At 40.2% G+C, this 10,546-nt stretch overlaps 1 protein-coding gene across 1 annotated transcript; it reads left to right on the forward strand.

The window, feature by feature from the left end:
- The first annotated feature begins 10 nt into the window (after nucleotides 1-10).
- Nucleotides 11-4,466, forward strand: LOC102678971. The gene is made up of 4 exons (XM_031509941.1): nucleotides 11-913; nucleotides 1,178-2,382; nucleotides 2,419-3,784; nucleotides 4,173-4,466. The coding sequence occupies exons 1-4, from the start codon at nucleotides 110-112 to the stop codon at nucleotides 4,266-4,268; spliced, it is 3,471 nt and encodes a 1,156-aa protein (XP_031365801.1). The 5' UTR covers nucleotides 11-109; the 3' UTR covers nucleotides 4,269-4,466.
- The last annotated feature ends 6,080 nt before the right edge of the window (nucleotides 4,467-10,546 follow it).

Raw genomic sequence — 10,546 nt, forward strand, 5'->3', positions numbered from 1 at the left:
CTGTGCCACGAGTTTGCCGCAACAACAACAAGCACCGTTCGTGTTCTCGAGGAAAAAGATCAACAAGTATCCTCCGTTGCTCTTCACTTTGCACGACTTTCAGAACGTGATGGCCGACACGTTGCAGCAAGCGGAGGGGGTCGAGGCAGAGCTCGACGGGAAAGATTCGTCGGAGTTTTCCACGTCCATCCTGGACGATCCTCGTCGAGACGCTTTCCCTCGCCGGGATTCCTTCCACGAATTCTTCGAGAAATCGTTGGATGACGAGGGGAGCGAGCTCTCGTTCCGCGTCACCACCACCAATCTTCCGTTCGAGAAATGTTTGGACAGGTGGGCGGCCACCCTCGAGGATCAGATAATGGAAAATATGGACGAGCCGAGCAATTTCATCTTCGAGGATTACATGGACAGAAGCAACAGGGTGAACATCCGCCGATCGTCCGCCCCGATGTGCTACGACGCGAAGGACGAGAAGGAGGGTTCGAAGATAGTGGCGAAGTTGACCAAGGTGAGATTCGTGATCGAGTCGTCTAACTCCTCGACCCCGGAACGGGGGTTGGACGAACGCGATGACACCGAGTTGCCGAGTATCGATGATTCCTTGGAGAGCGAGGGGGCGGACGATTGGAATCGCGCCTCTTCCGTCCGATTGACCGAGATCACGAACAAAGATGCGAATTGGACGAAGGTTTTCGGGCGAGGCCTCCAGGAGGACGAGTTCGGTGACGTGCCGTTTAGCTCCGTTCTGAGGAACAGTTCGGGGGAATGGTCCTTCGAGGACGCGAATGAGATTTTCGTCGAGACGGTTGGATCATCATTGGGGAACGAGAAGGATTCTAGTTCTAATTCGGCGGGATTCGATTCGAGGAGTCAGGTTTCCTCGTGGCCCGAGGAAAAGTTGAAAATCACGGAGGTTGACGAGGGAGGGGAGTTTAAGGACGAATTTTTCGAGGGGAGGGATAGTTTTAACGCGACAAAATTCGACTCGAGGCGTCAGGTTTCCTCGTGGCCCGAGGAAAAGTTGAAAATCACGGAGATTGACGAGGGAGGGGAGTTTAAGGACGAATTTTTCGAGGGGAGGGATAGTTTTAAGGCGACAAAATTCGACTCGAGGAGTCAGGTTTGCTCGTGGGCCGAGGAAAAGTTGAAAATCACGGAGATTGACGCGGGAGGGGAGTTTAAGGACGAATTTTTCGAGGGGAGGGATAGTTTTAACGCGACAAAATTCGACTCGAGGAGTCAGGTTTGCTCGTGGGCCGAGGAAAAGTTGAAAATCACGGAGGTTGGGGAAGAGGAGGGGTTGAAAACGGAGCGCTCGTCCGAGAAGCCGGCTGAGAAGGGTGGTTTTGCGGATACCGCTTCGAACAACAATGTGGAAGACAATAAAGAATATTTAATAAATGAGCATAATTTGACGAATATTACGGGAATTATTTGGGAAACTGCCGCTACTGGAACGGAAGATAATTCGAAAAGCGAATTGATCGGAAACGAAATAAATTTTGTCGGAAAGGGATCGGCGGTTGGCGAGAAAGAGGATTCGTTTGCTGCTGCTATTGAAGATAAATCATTGACAATAAATAAGACGAAAGTCTTGGATGGAGCGACGAACGAGGCAGGGAATAACGTTTTAAAAAATAATTTATTATCGAACGTAAGGGAGAGCGAAGAGGCGTCGTCGTCGTCGATCGAGGAAGATACGAATGTTGACGGGTGCGTAAAAATTATCGACCCGCCCGATCGATCAACGCTGGAATACAAGAGAAAGATTTTCGTGAACGAGACTCTTCGAAGCATGATGAATCATTACTATTTCACGTCGAACGACTTGCAGGAAGAAAGTGAGGATTCCGACTCCTTCGAGTCGAACGATATCCCTTCGAACGAGGGAAATCCTCAGAAAGAGAGGAGAGAGGCGATCATAGACGGGGATAAGGCAACGGATAACCCAATTACACGAAACGATGGAAAATCGCAGGATTATCGTAACGAATTGCCTTTGGATAAAAAGAAAAGTGTTCCGGTCGATATCAGACGAAACTTCTTCCTGGAGAATATGTTATCCGAGGAGACGGACGAATCGTGGACGAGTTGCAGGATCATCGCCGCGCAGCCAAAATCACCCGCGAAGGAAAAGGAGGGGAGGAAGGTGGCGGATCGGTTGAACGAGTCGATAAAAATGGATTTGGAGATCCAGAAAATTTTGCAAGAATCGAAGGAGGTGGGCGAAACAGATTTATCGAAGGTCGTCGAAACGGGGAAGAAAAACGCCAGTGACGTCAAGTGCGACGTATTGAACGAGTTGCTCTCCAATTTTAACAGCATAAAATTGAAACCGGTGAGTCGCGTCGAGAAGAAGAGAAGCGCGGATGAAAGTGGATCGCGGGTGGAACGTCGACGAACGAACGAGGAGGGCGAGGAGAGAGAATCTAGGAACGATTGTAATTCGCCCGTAGTTCGGAGAACGAGCGACGAGGATATAGATTCGGAATCGACGAGGAAAATTCCGAACAACTGGAAGCGCGACGACGAACTAGAGAAGAAACAATCTCAAGATGATGTCAACTTCCCCGTTCCAACCGAATCATCCGTTGAACCGGATAGGATGGATTCTCGTTGTCTCTCGACGGAGCAGGAACGATATCAAGCCTGCCCTGCCAGAGGAACGATTCCAAAGAGCTCGTCCGTAGAAACTGGCGTGGAACCGATCGAAGCTGGAGAAATTAGCAAAGATCTTGGCGACGAAGAAAGGATCAAGAGTCAATACAAGTCGGAATTGGATAGGAGGACGAGGGAAGAAGAATGGACGGGAAGGAAAAGCGACGGCGATGTTGAAGGGAGAACGCGCGACGGAAAGGAAAACGGAGGAGGAAGGTTGGAGGAGGAAGCGCAGACGGGTGGCTGCAGTGAAAAGACTGACGCGAGGGACGAGTCTTATTATAATCGTGGCGCGATCGCGCGACAGTTAAACGCGATCAGCGGCGAGAAGAAGAGTGCCATAGCTAGAAGGAATTCTCGACCCCATTGTAATAATAATGACAATAACAGGGCCGTAACGACACCCGTAGTTCTAAGCGACGACCAATCCCGTGACGTTGTAACGATAACCCCGGGTAGAGTTAGGAAATTCGTCAAGTACTACGAGATTCGACACGAGGTGACCACGACCGACAAAGATTCTAAAGCTAACGATAGATTAGACGGGGAGGTGATGTTGGGCCATCGGTCCGTATACAGCATCCGTAGGGGTTTGGAGGCGAGGGCGGACACGTTGAACAAGAAGAAGAAGAGGAGGAACGATTCGCCGACGGGCAACCAGAGGCGCGAGAGATCGTCGTCGGCCAATTCGACGAGGAAGGAAAGCGGGATGGACGAAAATACGGGGATAATTGAGAAGGTCGGAAAGCGCGGGGACTCGAGTCTGGCGACGGGCGAAGACCGTGTTGTCGGGGATGACCTCCTCATCGAGGATGATCAAGCGGAGGCGAAGAGGGAAGAGATGGTACGCGTGTCGTCGTGTACGCGTGCCGGTAAAACGAAACGGAAGAAATCGGTGAAATTTCAAGGTGGTTTCACTGTGATCGGTGCCAAGAGTCTGGAAGATAATGGCCCCGGGGGGAGCCCCGATGGCCAGAAGCCGGTGGAAAGGAGGAAGATTCCCGACAGACCGAGGCAGAGAGGAGCTGCTCTCGTCGACAAAGTGGATTTCCAAGATGGACAGTCCGAGGAATTGGCCGACGCTGACTCGCGCTCTTTCGAGGACAGAGATATTGCCGCTGCTCAGGTTAGTGAACAATTGAATTGGAAATTCAAAAGATTCGTTAAAGGGATGTAGAAAGGTTCTTTCACCTTGCTTTATATATTCTCGTAACGGTGGATTTTTTTTTCTTCGCTTTTTTAAATTTAACTCGATCTTAACTTTTGAGTAGAAGGTACTTTGGATTCTTTTCTTTTTTTTTTTTAATGACTTTGAATAACGTTTCAACTTTGAAAATATTTATATCTATGAATGGTTTAACGAATAAGAAAGCAAAAAGTAATTTTATATATTTTTTGAATCGTAGTTGTTGTTGATTACTTCGAGTACTCGGGTTAAATTCGTCGCAAAATATTACGTCTCTTTTCGACGAGATATTATGAAATAACGATTTGCTTAATTTTTTTCCCCGCAGATACAAGCCGCAGCGAAATGTGAGGAATGTTCAGGTATTAATCGCTTCGTTTCAAAACCAGAAACCCCACGCCTCGTATTTTACTGTACTGTATAGTTATAAATCGTAGTTTCTAAAAGTCGTCGTCGTCGCCGCCGTTCCTTCGAATCTCGGACTCGAGATTTAACCACGACGTTTTTTTGTAGCGTCATAGCTAAATTAAGTCTTTTCCATACGTTAATTTTCCGAGCCTTGACCGAAGAACAGATTTTTCACCGCCCCGTGAAAAATAGAATCGCGCAGAATTTCATTTTCGCGCGGAAATGTTCTTTTTACACGCGCTTTGGAAGGAACGATTTTGCTTCGTATTACGTATTTCTTTGAAATTTCGTGAAGTGAACGTTACACGAATGAATTACAATAATTTTTTCACGTATAATATTACGTTTACAGAAACTAAAAAAAAAGAAAACAAATCATAATAAAATAAAATCGGATTATCGAATCAGAATATCGATTATACGTTCACGACTTGACAATCATTGCATATTATTACACTGTAAATTTTTAAGAAAAATAATCATAATAGAAGTCGAAACACGAAAGCAGATTCGTGTATGAATCGTTCATCGTCAATTTAATAAGAATTTGGACGAAAAGATCTGTAGATGGCAGACGTCTCGTTGATCCTGGAAGGAATCGGGGTTTATCAGTTGGACAGATTCTTTCGGTGAAGAGGATTAACCCGTGGACAGAAACGTGTTTCCCCCCGGATTTATTCGGTCGAGCTCCCGCGTATAAGCTCCCGCGACGTTCCTTCCTCGTAATTTTCTTGCATCATTTTGTCCAACTTATTTTACTATGTTTTCGGATAATGGGGGGCTTCGCTAGATTTACGACACCCTCGACGAGAGGCCGTGGAAACAAAAAGCAACGAAACGATTTGTGGCTCCGCCTTCTGCGATTTCCTATTTCTTGCGCAACGTAGCGATTCCGTGGCGGAAATTCTTCTTCCTGAAACTTTTTTTTTCCACGGAATTCGATGGAAAGTTTTTCCAGAGAAAGAAAAAAAGAAAGATAAAATCGATTTTTGACAGCCAATCATTTTTCTCATGGCGAAAATATTAATTGATCTTGGAAAATTGTTAGAGAACGTAAATAAAATTTAATTATCAAAAAATAGAAGACGTTATAGAGATTTCCTATTTTTCCAAGAAAAGTGAAAAAAGTTTCTCGCATTTCCTTTCGCATTCAATATAAATATTCTCATGCAATTTTAGATTTCGTACTAATCAAAAATCAAATTTCACTTAAAGGGAGTTCCACCATTATTAATTCCCCTTTCTCCCCCCCCCAAAAAAGAATCGCGAACAAAATTACGAAAATACAAAGATACGAAACAAAATTCTCGCCAAGAAAGAAAAATCTGTTCTTTCGTCACGCAGCCACCCTTTATTAGCACGATTAGTTTCCGGTTCTCGAATCGAGTTTACAATTTTAATTAGTGTTAAAAAAACGAACGAAACAGCAGACAGCTCTTAGCTCTGTTATTGTCGCAAACCTTCCTTGCATTTAGGAGAAATGCGTTGTTTTTTGGCGACATTAGCGTATCGCAGGAGCCGCGCGTATATAACCCCATTATCCTGCGTAAATATTGTGTAATTATAACGTAAAGGTGGAAGTAATTTACGTGGTAGTGTAGTGGCGATAATAATATAACTTGTTGCGCTGTTTGTGTTACGTATACATTATTCTACGTGTTCAAAAAGCTGATCAATTTTAACACGCAGATCTTTGCAGTGATACGCGGTGTCGGGAAAAGTACTCTCATTTCGGTGGCCGCGACCTCGTTTCTCCATCGACCAATTAACGTTAGACAGAATATAATCCCCTACGTTTATTTTTCAAGATATTTTTGATTAAATAAGATATATATATATATATAGAAAGAGAGAGAGGGTACTGTATTCATCTTCAAAAAAACGTGTTTACAGTCTATGTGGATCTGTCACAATCTCCGAGTAAACAACAAGTTATTGATTTATCTGTTCCTTGAAAATAAACTCACTCGTTAATCCTATTTGCACGTAAATATACTGTTTCTTAAAGGGAATAATCGTAATAATATATTTATTCTACTTTTAAGTAAGTTAAGAGAGTTCTATACGCTTTGCAGAGACTTGTGCGACAAATTGTTTCAAATATCGATTTATCGAAACAGAAAGATTCAATTGTATTGTGATGTAGCGTTCATAGTCTCTTGTATTCTCACGTTCGCGTGAAAATTATTATTATTATTATTATTTTTTTTTTTTTTCTCCAAACAACGCGTACAATGGAAATAGGGTTAAACGATCGATTCACCTTTCGATCGTGTCAGAATTTCACGAGGTTGGTCGTATCGTGGATGGCCGGGTTTCTGTAAAGTTCGAAACGTGTCGAGAAGCGGCAGAAAGTTTTTGACACGCGTTGGCAGATCGAGTTAAAGTAGGGAGGGGGGGAATTCGTCGAGTTTCGTCGTCGAACTCTTTTTTTGGCACGTTTGCCAAAGAAGAATCGAGCCGAGATCTACACAGGATTGAATCACGTGGATTCGATCCAGAAATACTTTCCACACACCAAAACCTCGTAAATGAAATCATCGTTGCGCGATTAACATCTCCCGCGATTAATATCCACCGAGAGATAACCGAGACGAGTTGTGCGAATGAAATGGAAATAGTCGAAATGGTTTGAAATTTGAACCGGTTGAAAATAGCGCGGGAATAAACGGATATTAATTTTATTTAATTATCACTTCGATCGTGCGTGTCGCCTCGGATCATTTGAATTTGATTTATTTGCACTCGAGCTTCTTAATAATAGTTTTAATCGTATACCGATATATCGTCGAAGTAGATTCATTCGTCTTTCTTTCTTAAGCGAATATTAATTTTCTCGTCAATTGAATACACGAGCAATGATGATTTTACTCGCTTAAATCTCGCTTTAAATCGTGAGATTATTGAGAATATATATTTTTAATATTTACACATACTAAAATGGAAATTATATATAAATCATGTGACATAATTGATGAACAATAGCGTGTAACACGTATATATAAATCGAAATGACAGTACTTTTTGAAAGATCGACACGTAGATCGTGATATGCATAACAGTTTTCTTTGAAAGCGTGCAATTCGTTGGCCAAATGAGACTTAAACGCGGTGTGATTACGCAATCGTTTTATTATTATTATTTTTTTTCTTTTTTTTTTCCTCCTCTTCTCTGTTGACTTATTGTAAGTAATATGATAATTTATCGTTCGAGTGCATTATCTTATATATGATATAGGAGATGATTAACGATAACGAGAAGAATAATAACGTTGATAAAATAGGGATACGTAAATGGAATGCTTCTTAAGACTTAGTATTATTATATATGCGCACGGTTATGACCGTTTGCGTTCTCACGAGACGTGGATGCGAAACAAATAAATTAAAAAGAAGAAGAAGAAATAAGAAAGAGATTTCAAGTTTTAATTTCGAACGAATAACACAAATGTTACTTTAAAGAAGTGAAATTTAATTTTCCTTCATCTATAAAAAACGTGATAATAAATTAATACTATTTATCGTTATTATTATTATTATATTTTTTTAATTATACAGATATTAAAAAATTAATCGAAATTTTGATTAAAAGTATAATAAATCTAACGATATTAATTCTACGACATCTGCGTTTAGCAAGAAGGCAACCGGAAGTGTCCGTGCATATATTTATAGACACATATATATGTATATGTACTTGTACAAGATGAATGTGAGTATTATTACGCGATAACGATTCTATGAAAACGCAATGCGATTCACCCGGGTTGGTATTATGCGACCTTTTATAAACGTTAATTTACATAGGTAGGGTAGCGTGAAGCAGAGAAAGTGCGAATCGTGCGAGATTCGTCTCGTTTAACAGAACACGTTACACACGTTTAGCCGTGCAATCGGAAAACGCAGCTTGAACGAGCAATAAAGCCACGGATAACCAATGGATTTCTTTCGACGCGGTGGCTTAGTAGTAGTAGCTTTTTCGAAAAAAAGAAAAAAAAGAAAAAAAAAAAAAAAAAAATTCTTTGTTACGATCATCGCGGCGGATCAATTGGAAATTCTCAATTTTTATTCTATACGATACGCTTCTTTTTGTTCCCTCTTTTTTTTCTTTTCTTTCTTTCTTTTTTTTTTTTTTTTTTTTTTTTTTTTTTTTTTTTTTTCTTTTTTTGGTCTCGACACTTTTGATCTTTTGCTCGCTCGTTCGTTCGTTCTAATTTACGAAATATTTCACCACGTCATCGTATCGTTCGATAATATTGAAATTTTATCAGAGAATCGTATAATCGAACGGCCTTTTATGATTTTCTATAATTTTATACGTTGGTTCATTCTTGCACGCATACTTGATTTTATTGTGTAATAACAGCATTGTTCCTTACTTTGAATAGTGTGTACTATTAATCGAGTCACGAGTTTCAGATATGCGCGCAGCATATGGTTACAGATTCTGATTGTTGCGAACGGTTGGCTCGATAAAAATGTTCAGTCAAATGAAAGGATTAATATCTCGTGATTGTTGAATATTCTTATTGAACAATGAATTGGAATTTCGTTATTTTTACGTTTTAATATTCTGAAAATATTCATCGATAAATATTTAATTTTCATATATATATATATATACACATTTCGTGTCTATATATTTTCAATTCAACTAGATATCCTCTCAAGTTTCGAAATTCCAACGAGAAAAATATTATAAATATCGGAATGACAATGGAAATTATATTTTACTTCCGTTATCTACATTCACAGTGCAACAATTGCGTACAATAGAATCAGCCGTGCTATATAGATACAATGGAAAATGGGAACAAAGTTTGCGCGTTAAAGTTTAAATCGCGTTTCCATTCGGTTACAAATATTTATCCGGAAAGTTAGCAGTGATCGATGCAAACAAACCTAAGTTCCGTTCATTTGACTCAACATCACGTTCGAATCTAAATCCAGAATCGGGCGTAGCGAGTCGCTTTTGCAAGTTTCATTCTCTCTCCATAATGATGAACCAGTGTGCCTACTTTTTTTTTTCCTTTTTTTTTTCTTTTCTTTTCTTTTTTTTTTTAGATTTAAAGTTTTAGAAAAAAGGAAGAGGAAAACGAGACACACGAATTGTATATTCAGGGAAAATTGTACAAAAGCACGCGAAAAAAAGAAGAAAAAAATATTAAAAAAAAGAAAAAAAAGAAAGAAAAAAAAAAAAAGAAAAAAGAAAATCCATCAGTTATAGATATACTCGTGTGTGCGTGCGAATCACGAAGACGCTTGAGGATCGAGCTAGTTCCCTCCCCTCTCCTATTTAGAGGACTCAGAGAATCAGTGGATCAAAATTTAGAAGAATTTACCGGTCAACCCCCCACCTCCGAATACTGTTTTTTGTAGAAAGAGAAAGAGAAAATACACTTATTACCGTTTTATATAACATGTAGAGAAAGAGAACGTGATAGAGCGTGTTATGCGAAAATTACCACGTGTACACCACCAACGATGCCTCATTGTACGCAATAGAGTCACTCGCTATCGAAGGATAAAAATAGTCGATATTTTATGTTTTATTTCGAAAGAAATGTTTTCCTGCAGTACACTTGTACACGTTTATATTTCCGCTGAATGCTGAATAAATTATTATTTTCTATGCTACGAACCAACGTTTCTTTTTCTTGATTATCATTCGATCACCTCCGACGAAAATAATCAAACCGATTAAATAATAACAAAAATAAAAAGGTATCGAAGATCGTTAAAAAAAAAAAAAAGAAGAAAAGAATAGGATAATAAAATATTAGTCGAATACACGATTTATCCGATCGCTTATTATTTTCATTTGAAAATAATTGAAAAAGTTTCCCCAAACGGAATATATATCAGAGTCGAGTAAAAAGGAAGACACGAAGAAATCACGGAGAAAACTTTCCTACCCACTTGGAGGATCAAGGCGTTTACGATATCAAAGAAAGTTTCATCATAGCGCGAACAATAGTATTCCTTTTTTTTCTTTTTTTTTTTTTATTTCGATCATGACATAAACTTTTCACTCCAACCTCCATTATTTCAACACCGCTGATATCGCCGTCCTCTTGTTATTATTTTTCATCTCGGATACTAATCCTTCTTCAATTTTTAATTCGGTATCTCGCGCCATTCTTTACATTTCGCGTTTTTCTTTCGCTAGAAATTTATGGACCAGCGTTTGCGCGCTTTCGATCGTTCAAATCTTTCGCGAGAAGCGAATTTCTCATTATGCAACGTACGTAAGATGATGAGTAACAGCTCCACACTCCACTGTTGCGGAGAGATA

Source organism: Apis dorsata, unplaced genomic scaffold (assembly GCF_000469605.1).
Source record: "Apis dorsata unplaced genomic scaffold, Apis dorsata 1.3 scaffold_194, whole genome shotgun sequence".
Lineage (NCBI taxonomy): Eukaryota > Metazoa > Arthropoda > Insecta > Hymenoptera > Apidae > Apis > Apis dorsata.